A 13,631-nucleotide genomic window follows, 5' to 3' on the forward strand; every position below is an offset into this window, starting at 1 on the left:
TCCTGTAGTTTGGCTCTCTTCTCCTGGAGGCAACATGGATGCCAGTCATTACGTCTTCTTCTCTTAATATCTGCCTCTACCAGAAATCTCAGCAAAAATCTCAAGGTGTCTCTGGTTGTAACTGAGTCAGATGCTCAGTCAGTCACCAACCACACTGGTCCTGGGGAAGACAGGCTTCCAGCACTGCAAACCCTGCAGTTGGGGTGGACTCAGCTCCAGGAGAACCACTGCACCACGACAGCAGGAAACATGGGTTCTCAGAAGAAAATCGGTGATTGGATTCAAGGAAGCTCACAGCCCAGTCACCACCAAGAGGTGTTTTAGAAGCGTTTCCAGTGAGCAGTGAGAGTCTGGGGAAGGACACTGGTGCCTGATAAACACTACCATTGGCAAAAAGTGTGTGTGTGTGCGTGTGTGCGCATTGTGTGCATGCATGCATATGCGTGTGCATGTGTGTGCACACATGCATGTGTATACCCATGTACATTATGAGACACAGTGCAACATGTACACAGTGCCCAGTATGGAAAGGACAGCTGATTCGTTTCCTGGGGGTGTTCATACAACTCCCCTTCCCTCATCTCTGCCATGTGAATCAGTCACTCCAAAAATATTTCATTCACTACTTTCTGTGCAAAATATAAAAAATGAGCTGTGTACTTTCACTGTTCCCAAGGAGATTAGAGTTAAGTTGAAATACAGACCAGATTGACAGGCGTCAAATAATTTGAAGCCGGTACAAAAGACTGTGCCGCCCAGCAATGATTGGTGCTCAAAGGAAGGAAACATCGGTGTAGACCGGAAGGGAAGTTTCCACAGGCACAAACACCCAGATGGGGTAAGGAGCTGGCTCGCACACTGGGACAAGAAAAGCCCAAACAAAGCCCAAAAACAAAGATGGCTGCAAGAGTTGAGTGCCCAGATCGGTGACTTCTCCACCACGATCCCCTCTACCATCACCCATGACATCCGTGTCTACTTTAGGGACCTCGCTGACATTCCAGCCTTTCAGCACCTTATCATCTTCGCTTCAAGCCAGCACAGCCCGGAACCAGTAACAACTTGGCCACTTGGAAAATGTAGGTTTCAAAAATTCCTGACTGCCTCATCAGATTCTGCCAGAAATTATATAGATATAAATATATAAATAGATGCTCTTTAATCTCAGAGAGTCCCTACTCCCTTCTACTCTTGCCCTGTCTATTACCCACATTGCTAATCGCCCCACTCTGTCTTCTCCACATCTAGTCTAAAGCAGCACCATGCACTGGAGAATACCATGTAGCCTTTACATTCACTAGAGTCACAAATGTCCAAAATAGCAATGAGGATGAGAACGACGGTGTCGCTGATATCATGTATTAACATTTATCGAGTATCATTATGAAACAGCCTATTCTCGGTTCTGAGTCAGGAAGTGTGTAATTTTCTTTGGCTTAATTTAGCTCAGCGTTTCTCTAAGAAAATACAATTGGCATTTGGAGCAGGACAATTCTTCATTATGTGGGACTGTCCTGAGCATGGCAGAACATTCAGCGTTATGCGCCCAACCCACTAAATGCCAGTACCATTCCCCAGTCACCCCATAGGGGGGGAAAAATCCAGGGCTATTTCCCCATCCTCCCTACAACCAGAGTGTAGACGGTCTCCACCAAGTTGAGAATCACTAAGTGTAAAGAGTGTCTAAATTCAAATGGGCTAGACTTTTGAGACCTTCGGCAAGCCACTTAGCCTCTCTGAATCTCAATTTCTTCTATAAAAGAAGGATAATAATCTTACTTCAGCCTAATGGTTGCAATTTCAAATGATCTAATAAAATACTAATGAGCATATTGAGTGTATTTATTAAAACTGAATTTGGCTGTGAGTAACAGAAAGTTGACAGCCGTGGCTTAAACAAATAGATGCTTATTCTCCCACATCACAGGTGTTCTGGAGACCAGGGGTCCACAGCTGGTGCGGAAGCTTCGTGATGCCATCAGTGCCGCATCTGCTCTGTCTTTCTGCAAGCAACTTTTACCATCATGGCTCCCTCTTGGTCACAAGCTAGAGGCCCCACTTCCATATGCAATCTGCAAACTATTGGGGGATAGGGGGAAGGAGAAGAACAAAACAAGCAAGAAAAATCTTGTCTTTTTCAGAAATATAAATTTTTGGTCATGCAACCAAAGAACCTTGACTGACACTCTCAGGCCACCCAGTCCCACTGTCTGCTTTAGTTTCAGCTTCATCTCCTACTGACATTTAACCAGAATCCCAGAAGGCACTTCTCTGATCCCAGACGTCCACTAAAGACTTTGGTAAATACTAGAGTGGCCAACAGACTAGTAGGAAGCAGAGAAATAGAGGAACCTGGGTATTTCCAGTAGACTCCCATTTACGTCTCACTGGCTGTCCCGTGATCATGCTCACCTATCAGGTTGTCAGGAAAGCCACAGCAAAGTTTTCTGTTTTTCTATGCAAAAATGCATCGTGACTTTCCTGACAACCCAATATAAGGGAACCCAGGAAATGTTTCCAGCTAAGTATACTGCCTCCCTGAACAAAGCTAGGGTTCCATGAGAAAGAAAGAAAAGGGGAATGGGTACTAGAAACGTCTTCCATATTAGTAAACCACAAAGCATGGTGCAAGTGGCAGGTGGCATGATTATTTACACCTAAAACAAAGTACACTAAATATAACATCTACATAAATTTCACACGTGAATTCCAGCTGGCTTCCCATTTATCTACATTACTTAAATAAGTGAATGGCCTTATTTATATCCAAGCATGGCAGTCTAATTGACAAATGAGGCTCACCTCTGCCTACCCTGTAACATCACAAGGCAGAGTGAACAACCTCGCATGGCGTAGACGCTAAAGAAAACAGTCCCTAATTATTCAAGGTAATGAGAATAGTAATAAAGCGTTAAGAGTCAATACGGAAGGCAGTTACTGGTTTGGGATGATGTGGCATCCATTCCCCCTACTTCTGCTCATTGCAGCCTGATTTGGTTGTGAGGAATGGCCTTCCCACATCACATCCAGGCTAGTGGGATTATCAGTCAGGATGCCCACTCAGATGCTAAGGACCAAACTCAAGCAACTGAGCCAAACTCAAGCAACTCAATTCAACTCTCTCTTCCAGGACTTGCAATTCTGAATGTGCGAAGCAAGGAAATCAGGATGCTCACTCCGATGCTAAGGACCAGTCACCTGACCCAAACTCAAGCAACTCAATTCAACTCTCTCTTCCAGGACTTGCAATTCTGAATGTGCGAAGCAAGGAAAAGAAAGCAAGAGGGGAAGGGAATAGGAAAGAAAAAAAGGGGGGGAAGGGGAAGGGAGGGAAAAGAGAGAGGGAAGGAAGGGAAAAAGGAGAGAAGGGAGACAAGGATAGAAGAAGGAAGGACGGAGAGAGAAAGGAGGCAAAGAAGGAAGGGGAAAAAAAGAAGGGAGGAAGGAAATGAGAGTGGAGGGAAGAAAAAGAAGAGGGGCAGGGGGAAGAAAAGTATCCAGACTGGCTCCTCAAACATTCTTCAATTATGAGTTCCCTCATCTTTTTAGTTAATTAATTGTTTTACTCAATCTAGTTGAGTCAGTCATGCAACCAAAGAACCTTGACCAACACTCTCGGGCTACCCAGTCCCACTGTCTGCTTCGGTTTCAACCTCATCTCCTGAAGTTTAAGCAGAATCCCAGAGGGCACTTCTCTGATCCCAGACATCCAATAAAGACATGGATAAATACTAGAGTGAGTGGCCAACAGACTAGGAACCAGGGAAATGAAGACTCAGGGCAAGAAATGTCGGCACGCCCAGAATTGGGGCTCTGATGCTGCAACGTCTAGTTTGTTCCTTCTCGAGCTAGGCGTGGGACTCAAAGCACATCTGCACCTCAGTTCCACACCCGTAAGTGCCTGCACTGTCACCATTCCATCAGCTCTCACCACATGCCACGTTTCCAAGCTTGCTGCATCACCTCCTGCCCCCAGTTCCTGCCCGGGGAGCCCCTCATTTTAAGCCTCCTGGACAATTCCTGACTTAAGCTTTGCTGAGGTCACCTTGTCCTCTAAAATTGAAATAAAATGGCCTGAAATCCTCATCTCATAGTTGAGAGAAACTTCGCCCGGACACCTCCTCGGGTAGACCAATGCATCCATGGACACCTATAACTGCAAATTCCTTCTTCCAAAAATTTGCGATCACCTCTGCATGTCACCTCCTATAGGAACTGGCCTGTTTTTGTCCCATGTCATCCTGGTTGACACTCCCTGGACACTACCTTCAACCTCAGAAGACCACTCACTCAAGGCTGTGTGTGGAGCAGAGCCCTTACAGGAGTTTTAGGGCAAAAGAGATGATGATGTTGCAGCTCAATAGGACAAATGACTCCAGGCGGTGCGTGGGCTCCCCCAGTCTTGGCGTTCTCATTCCTCTGGCCTCACCGCAGTGTCCTCTCCAGGGCTCCAGCATCCTAGCATATCACTTGTCCCTTTATCCTTCTCCTCTCAACTCCCAAATTTCCTGTTCAGATTGTTTTGTTTTGTTTTGTTTTTTGGACAGGTTTTTGCTATAGGAGCATGCACTCACCAGAGAGACAGAGAGACAGAAAGTTAGAAATCATCCCCTGGGGGGATGACCACACCACAATCCCTTCTCCTTTATTCTCCTCTCGGGATCTTGGGCACAACGAACATGTGCCTGGCACGAGTTTAAGTGACCAGGTCTGGGACTCGAACCACGGTTGATTACATGGGAGACCAGCAACACAGCCATTACACCAACTGCTGGTCCCATCCTGTTCAATTTTTTTTACAGAGCTTCTTTCCATCCCCAAAAAGTCCTACTGCGGTGTTATGCTAAACAAAAGTCATGCTAAGAGGAATTTTGACCAAGAGCACTTAAACTAACAATTACATTTTTCTTTCTGTTGCCCAAAATACATCACAAAAGATACTGACAGGCACCTGTTCCAGGGTTGAAGGTATAATGCGTGGTCATTCAGGATGCACCTCTCAAAGAGCGTTTGGCTGGGACAACAAAGCTGTTGATATCCCTTAAATGGAAATACTGTGGTCTCTGATGTACCAAGCAAAAACAAAGAGACTGGACCAGCTGGAGGCATGGTGGTGAAGGCAGCTAGATCTTAACATGCTGACTGTGTGGTTCAAATCCCAGATCCAGTAGCTTGAGAAATACGCTGAGCATGTGTGCATGTGTGCCCAGACTCTTGACAGGAGGAAGAAATGGAGGAGAAGGGATTCCACCATGACCATTCCCCATGGGGGGACTTCCGCACTTTCCCTCTCTCCTCTCTCTGACTCTCTCCAGGGAGCACACACACACACTCTGATGAATTTTTTAAAAAGAGAAAGAAAGATTTTACCACTCATTAGCTGTGTGCGCTTAGGAAAAATATTGATCTAAACCTATCTTGCCTTCTGTAAAATGGGGACCCAATGACACTTTCTCCAGAGGTTGTCATGAAAATCGAATGAGATCCATACTTAAAAAGTCGTGCCCAGCACAGCTTCATTCTTGCTATTTAGGACATTTGAAAGTGAAATGAAAATGGTGGTAGGAAGTTATAAAGAGCACAGCACATGAAGATGCCACTTGGGAAATGTGAAAATATAAATGAAAACTATGCACAGCGAGGACTTAACCTAAATAATGTGAACTCAGAACTCAATATCCTTGGGAGAATACTGGCCTCACAGCAAGTAGGGCTGGTTAAATAACAGGGCCATAAGCTATGGGTGTAAATGTCATTCTCTCAGAAAGAAACGTATAAGTTTTCGTGTCTCTGTTTCTTTTTAAAAGGAATAATGTGCAACTGTCCTTCATGTAAAGATACCAAGCACTAGCAGGAGACCATGAAATAGTTTAATGCCTACTGGAGCTAGCTCAGTCCTAGAGAGACAGACTTGCCAGAGTAACCGGAACATCTGAAAACAGAAATTGAATAGTTAGACCGCCACATTTCCAGAAAAATGCCCAGTCCCTGAAATGGTTAAAAGATGGTTACGTGGGGGTAATCTCTGCCTGTCAAAAGCACATGGCCAGCCTGAGACGGAGCATCACCCAAAAGGCCTACCCCAGGGTAGTACGGTCATACATTTTCCTCCTCAGACTTTGTTTCATTTTTATTTAACTGCAATTCAGTCTTTAGCTCTCTTTGGGGTACTCTAATTTGTTTCAAACATCATTTGAGGCCTTCCATAGGGATTACGTGGCATTCCCCTTTGCCCATATTAATTTACCTTGCTTGGGGTGAAGTGTGCCACGTCATAAAATATAGCACTGCTAACTCTAAAGCCTCCTAGAGAAAGTGTCTGTCCCTCGACCCTTTGTGTTTTGACTTCTTGGGTTACAACTTACTTAGCACTCACTTTGTTTTTTAGAATTATTTAATTTTTATTTTATTATTATTATTATTATGCTTTAATTTGATCAAAGAGAGACGCAGAAAGAGAAGGAAAGAGAGAAAGCAAGCAACCAGGTCCAGGTCTCGAACCACAGTCAGTCATGTGGGAGTCTGGTGCCTGTAACCACCATGCCACCTGCTGCCCCCCTTTAGCACTCACTTTTTAGAGACCTGCATATAAGATACTGCTTTGGTATAGGGGAAATATGTACACACACAAATAAGTTCCAGTCCCTTCTACCTTGCAGGATTTAGTCTAAGAGAGAAAATTAGGCCTACCACAAAAAAAATAATTCCAATCTGAAGTGACACACACTCTTAGGTCTACATTACACACCAAACAGTAAGGGAAAATGGGACAGAAAGACACATCTGCATCTGAAATGTCCGTTTGTCAGAGCAGGGCTGATAAATAAAAGCTTCCAAAAGAGCCAGGATCTTCAATGAGTAGGATTCACAACAAGAAAAGAAAATGGGTGACGAGGAGAAAGGTAGAGAGGGTCAAGAATGGTTACCCAGGGGAAAATGGGACATCTCAAACCTATCCATAAAATGATCTTATCTGACTAGACTGATCACAATAGAGAGGCATAGCAGTTGGCTCAGAACTTCTTGTACCCTCACTTTGGAGCTTATTGTGGCCTGACCTTCAGCTTTCTGTCTCTTCTACAAACTAAGCAAATAGAAGAGTCCCGTGAAAGTTCCAGAAGGAAGAGAACATGGTCATTAGCAGAACTTGCCAGCACCCTCGTGGAGGACAAGGAGGTCACTTACTCTCTCTCCATGCGAGGCATCTGGCCTGTTCACATGAGACGAATCCCAGGAACAGCACGTGCCCACTCGTTCCCGAGAGAGAACTCTCAAACCCAACCGATGATGAGAGCATCCTCAATCACTTGCTGCCATCACCAAGAACACGTGTCCTGTGTTCACTCAACCCCTTGGAATTCTGACACGAACAGTGTATGTACGTGTCTTTGCTTGTGTTACAGTTTTACACAAGAAATCATAACCTTGCACCCATTGTCCAGAAACGTGTAGGACACTATTATCAGCCCTCTCTTGTAGGTAGGCATTCCATCCTATGCATCTGGAGGCAGGACCAGCCTCAGAGGCATAAAACCTGCCCGACTGCGTGGAGTCCCACATGTGGTTTAAATTCTCTGCTGTTGCCATCTTGAAAGGCTTAGTAACTTTTTTAACAAGAAGCACTGCATTTTTATTTTGCATGAAGATGTGCAAATTTTGTAGCTGGCCCTGTCCAGAAGACTAACTGCTTCAAGTTGAATTTCTATCAAGCCCTGTCTACACACCTGGGATAGGAGCCTTTATAGAACAGTTAAGTACAGCTTTTGGTTCTAGAGATCATGTTCAGCATCATTCTTTTGGCAGGGTGACTAGTACAAACCTGAAAATTCAAGCAGTCCAAAAACACCTTTGACATCCTTCGTGACAGAAAACTGGTTTGCCCAACGGTCAGCTTGGGTCTTGATCACCTTTATCACCCTGTTACCAAGTGTACAGACAAGCTCCTGCTCCTTCAAACCTCCTGCAAGCTTATCAACAATACCACCTCCAACCACTGGTTCATAAAGTTTTTTCATTCAATGAACTTAATGAGTTATGCAGAATTTAACATTTTCCTTAGCATAATTTGATTAAGCATATGCAGAATTGGATCAGATGTAATAAAAGCCAAGCCCTGTCATTTCCATTATGAAACACTTGTACCAAAGCCCATACCTGAGCAGCTCAGTGGGTCACACGTGAACCGCCAAAGTAGCAGCTACACGTCCAGAAAGGAGGGAAAGTATGTGAACAAATTATTTCCTTAGCAGTGACAGATTTGAAAAGGTTCTCTTCCAGGTGAGTGACAAAAGGGGTCTGTAAACTACACGCGTTGACCTTGGAAGAGCCTATCAGACACCTCAAGCCAGTCCTCAAATTGCAATTGTCGTTTTCTACCTAACTACACTGGATCCTGACACAGAACTGTCACAGGTTCTGATATAATAATTGCCCATTCACTTTCTAGAAACCTGAGATCAGAAGTGTCCCTCACGACATACCCGTTGGCTAGTATTCCATCTCTTTTCCCGAGCTTTTCAAGGCAATGCAGAAACTCAGTTACATGTGCATGTGTGTAGGAAAGGAAGATCTGGGGGCAGGTGCTGACTCTTCCTCACTTACCATGAGTACGTGAGGAGATGTGCGTTTTTATTTTCTCTTACTCTTCTTGACGTCATCTCCAGAGACTCGATTTCAAACATGATCTTTATTTCCTCACTCAGGACCCATCGTTAATTTAATAGCCTCACCCAAATTCACGTCCATTTCAAGCCAGCAGCATGATCTAGGTGCAACTGTACTATGTCACTGTACATGGCCAGACAGAAAGGTCTGGGGACAGATGGCCAGTCTCACGCAACGTCCACAGGAGGACGCACTTCCTGAAGGGAACTGTCCCTGTTCCTGGGTGAAACCCACATCCCAGCTCTTCAGACCGCACGTTCACAGTGCTCAGAACAGTACACATCACACATGCTTCTGCAAATAATGAGCAACTCTCCAGGCCTCGCCTAGGCACCTAGAGACGGTAGCATTCCCTCTGAGCTGTTCTGATCCCCGCCCTGGAACTGCTCACGCAACTGAGAAAACAAAGGATAAAAATCAAAGTCCTTGTTTTGAAACTTTCACCTCTCCACATTCAGAAATTCTACATGTTCGTTTCTGATTCATTCGTGGAAAGTACTGTCTACACACAATCACCCTGGAGATCGTGAAGCAGTTCCTATTACTCACTCCCCACATCTTCACAGAACCCGGCCCCCTTCCTTCAGCAAACTCTGCAGAGTAGCCTGCCACTTTCTCCTGTTTGGATAGCATCCTTCTATCCTTTCCCTTCTGAACATTTACAACATGTGATCGTAGCTTATTTCATTCGCTTATTTAATAAATATTTATCAAGTGCTCATTCTGTGTTAGATGCTGAAGGGCAGAGGTATGCCCCGGTTCCTGCCTGCAAGGTCCCCCCGAGTTAGTCTGAATGAGGCCTTTGAGTGCCTCTGAGTTCCCTGAAACTCAAGCACCCTGCCTGTGCCTCTGCCTTGTTCCAAATTCACATTTGTTGACGAAACGCACTGGGTACACTTTGTTTTATAAATAGAGCTTTCTAATTAACAAAGGCATTCCAAAATCAAAGGAGTAAGTCAGGCATGCTATCAGATGAGCAGAATTTGAAAATAAAAATCACTCGCATAACCTGCCCTGAAGAATATTCCTCCTTGCTGCTGGACACACTGCCAGGGTGGGAGATGGGAACGGATCTGTTTCCTATCCGCAGCCTCAGACGCGGCCACAGGTCTGCTGCAATGTGTGTGTGGACAGGTCTGCCTGCACCAGGGGCTGACAGAAGCTTGTTAACGCCGAAAGAGCGAAAGAGCGTCTCTCCTCAAACCTGCGGAAGCCGGATGTCACGGATACAACCATCTCGCCCTTGAGTGAGAACAACACCTGTCTCACTTTCCTAGAATGCAGGTAGGTACAAATCTCCAGGAGTAACAAGTCGTCTTTTCAAATTACAGAGCCCAGAAGTGGCAGAGTAGAGGGAATGCAGCTGCTACCAAACAAGGGAATTACCGGCAGAGATCCTGTGCAAACAGAGCAGGGGCAGATCTGTTGGTGTTTAGCTGAAAACTGCCTCTGAGCAGAGGCCATGGAAACTCTGTGGGCTGCAAAGGCTCCACATAGCCTCTAACGTTTCTTTTTAAATACAAGATCCAAAAACCTTGTCATCCTACCTCAACACGATCTAAGTCCTTAGATAAACGAGGAGAAAAATGAATTCGACTGCTTGAAAATCCTTCACTCGAGAACTAGGCATGAATTTCACTGTGATTGTTAAGAGCTGATTCTAATGCCACATGAAATGTGTTTCTGAATGGTTATTTTATTCAGAGTGGTTGCTTTTTAATGATGTTGTCTTAATTCCTTGTTAAACCTGTTTCCTCTATAGTCATCTAACATTAATATTTATTTTGTTCATTTAGTTTTAAAGTATTCTTAAATTAAAGCTGTCACAAATGCTGATAGTAATTCAGCAAAGGCACTAACCACAATAATATGGAAAACATGATCAATGTGTTACAGCTCTTATCTGGCTTAATAAACACAATGCTATAAACTAGTTTAATAAGTGAAGAAATAACCATTCCAAAATGTATTATAAAATTCACTGCTACACTTAAAAAAAAAAAAAAAAGACTGTTTCTTTATCATGGAATGCTTACCAGAGTAGTTAGATTTCACTGTAATGCTAATTAAAATTAAGAACAATCTTGGGTTAAAATATTTCTCATGTCTCAATTGCTTTTCCTCTTTTCTCTAAAATAAAATCTTCAGCATTTAACCCACTCATGTTAGCTTTCAGAGACCTTATAATAAAGGGAAATAAAGCCACGATTATATTGAACTTGTACCATATTGAACATCACAGTCTCGTGTTCCTATTTTGAGCTTTGTAACTTTTCATCACAATATGACATTCCGCAGACGACTGCTTCAGTACAACATGGGATGAAGACGCAACAGGAAAAATTCAATGGCTTTTCTCCCTGGAAAATAGCAAATCTCGAAACCTCACACAAACATTCATTTTCATTTCCTCTTTCCCATACCTCATTTTCACATCGATGAGCCCATCTAAAAGGCTTCTTGCCCGAAGCTTTACAGTATTTGCAACATATTATTTTCTTTGCAAGTTTACTTTTAAGAAACATGATAAAGAAAAGCAATGTATCCCACAGGCATCCCAAGTAAATGATTATAAATCCACATTCCCTTTTGCACACATCGGGATGAAAAGCAAGTCCTCGGGGAAAACTCCTTGCTTTCATACCCCTCCGTACAATGTCAGAGACAGAAAAACACACCAGACGTAGCACTCCTGACACTTTGCGAACCCAAGAAGTTGCTACCGTCACCCACAATACATTCACATTCATTTTCTAGCTTTGTGTTCTAATCACCAGTTTTCTTAAATTACATACTTCTTAAAAACACTTCTCATGAACCCACCTCAGGACTCTGCTTCAAGGCTCCCCATCTTAGTGCAACAGTAATCAAATCCAAATGCCTTCACATCCTCAAGGGGTTTCTTCTTCCTTTCCATGCTGGAACGCAACAGGAAGGGAGTGTGTGCTCTTCCACTGCCCGGTGTGGCTTTTTGCCTTTAGAATTTGGAGATTTGTTCTCATTCCTGGGCACCTGACAGACTGTGATTTACAGATGAGAAAATAACTCCTGGTTTAGCATCAAGGAGTCAGAAGCTGCTCCCAATTTATTTGTTTAAAAAAAAAAAAAAAAAAAAAAAAAAACTGGGAAAAAAGGGATGGGATAGTGGGAGCTGTTCTACCGGAAGCTATAAAGAACAGGTAACACAGGTAACACCAAAGTAACGGAGGCGAATATAAAAAAAGAATATTATTTATTTTCTTCTTTATTAATACTCACATGTAACCTTTGCTTTTCACACACAAGTCTTACTTTTAGAAGACGACCTCCTCGGTTTATCATCCCCAGTGGGGCTTTTTGTTCCCGGACCACTTCCCCTTTCTCGCCCTCCCTCCCGCCCCCCCCCATCCTCTGACAGGTTCACAGATACCACGAAAATTTGTAAACAAGATTTGGGCGACTGGAACTTGACTTCTTCGACATCCCACTTGGAATGGAGGGCAGATGGGGAAGGGGATAAGAGAAGGGAGAAAGGGCATGGCAGAAGGGTCAAGGAAGAGGGGAGGAGGGGCAACTGGTCAGAACTTTCAAGTCTTGCCTTTTCTGAGATGTGTGTGTTGTGGCTGTTCCTTGAAATTCACTGACTTAAAACATTGACAGCAAGTGCCTGTGTGGTTATTTATATGATGTATCTATAATAGAATACGTGGGCTTCCTCAGCTTGGATCTGGGCTGTGTTTGTTTAAACACACCAGAATCCTCCTGGTGGGTGTCTCCACGGGGCGTCAGGTCTGCCAGGGAACCCCTCTCAGAGCCGGGGCTTGCGAAGCAGCGTCTTGCTGAGGTCTTTGACCTCCTCGGGGCTGTTGACCCGCTCATAGCCCAGTACTGCCATGGGCTGGTAACAAAACTCCTCCACCTGTTTGATCTGCTGGAAGGTGAGGGCGGTCCGCCAGGCATTGGCGGCCTGCGTGGCATTGCGAGCAGACACCACGAAAGGTTTGGAGGAGGAGCCCGAGCCGCTGGTCATGTTCAAGGCAAACTGCTCCATCTCGGGGCTCACGTGCAGCCCCACAAAGTCGTACACCCTCCGTAGTGTCTTGACGGGGTCTCCCACCAGGTCCTCGTACCGCACAACCAGGTAGTGGCCCTGCAGCCAGTCGGGGGGCTGCAGGGCCGTCTGCAGCGTCTTGGCCATGCTGTTGCAGATGACCTCCATGGCGCCGAGCGCGTGGTAGTCCGCCGGGCCGCCCACGCCCTCTTTCTTGGCACCCAGCTTGTGGCCAGCGGCCTCCAGGAAGGGCATGCGGTGGGCCCGTGGGTCCCGGCTGCGCACCACCTGCAGGCTTTCGCGGATGAGGCCATGGCGTGAGCGGATGCGCGAGCTGGCCACCGCCCGGGGATCCCGCACCAGGTGGATGACCTTGAGGTCCAGGGCTGGGTCTCGAAGCAGCGGTGCCAACACCGCCACGTCGAAAACGCGCACACCCTTGATGACCAGCGTGCGGTATTTGCGGCACTCTTCCTCGAAGCGCGCCAGGCGCTGGGGCGGGCACTTCTTGCACACGCGGTCATCCACTAGTCCCACGACCTCCTTGCGGTAGGCGGGGCACAGCGGCGACGAGCACACCACCTTGTTGGTGGCCGCTCCGAAAATACCCAACGTGGTGAGGTTGCGCCCCCCGCTGCCCGCGGGGCTATACAGCTGGAAGACCGAGAGGTCGCAGCGGTACAGAGCGCTCAGCATGTCCCGCGCTGCCCCCTGCAGGGACACCGCGTCCCCCGGGTACAGTTTTTGCCACACATGCCACACTGGCTCGTAGAGGAAGAACACTTCGGGGTTCTGGTTGAAGAGCTCGCCGAAGAAGGACGAGCCCGAGCGCCACGTGGTGAACACGTACACCAGCTGCCGCTTGACCCCACTGCCCGCGCTGCCCCGAGTTCCATTCCCGGGAGGAGCCGCGGCCCCCACCATACCCCCCTTGGCT

General features: G+C 45.9%; 1 protein-coding gene across 1 annotated transcript; it reads right to left on the minus strand.

Annotated features, from left to right (window-relative positions):
* Positions 1 to 12,052: 12,052 nt before the first annotated feature.
* CHST2 (carbohydrate sulfotransferase 2) lies at positions 12,053 to 13,625 on the minus strand. Its single transcript, XM_006162297.3, has one exon. The coding sequence runs from the start codon at positions 13,616 to 13,618 to the stop codon at positions 12,452 to 12,454; it is 1,167 nt and encodes a 388-aa protein (XP_006162359.1). The 5' UTR covers positions 13,619 to 13,625; the 3' UTR covers positions 12,053 to 12,451.
* Between the last annotated feature and the right edge of the window lie 6 nt (positions 13,626 to 13,631).

Source organism: Tupaia chinensis, unplaced genomic scaffold, assembly GCF_000334495.1.
Source record: "Tupaia chinensis unplaced genomic scaffold, TupChi_1.0 Scaffold139833_1, whole genome shotgun sequence".
Taxonomy (NCBI): Eukaryota; Metazoa; Chordata; class Mammalia; order Scandentia; family Tupaiidae; genus Tupaia; species Tupaia belangeri.

Excerpts from the sequence above, each read along its gene's own strand:
- CHST2 (XM_006162297.3), bottom strand. The coding sequence starts at position 13,618 with ATGGTGGGGGCCGCGGCTCCTCCCGGGAATGGAACTCGGGGCAGCGCG.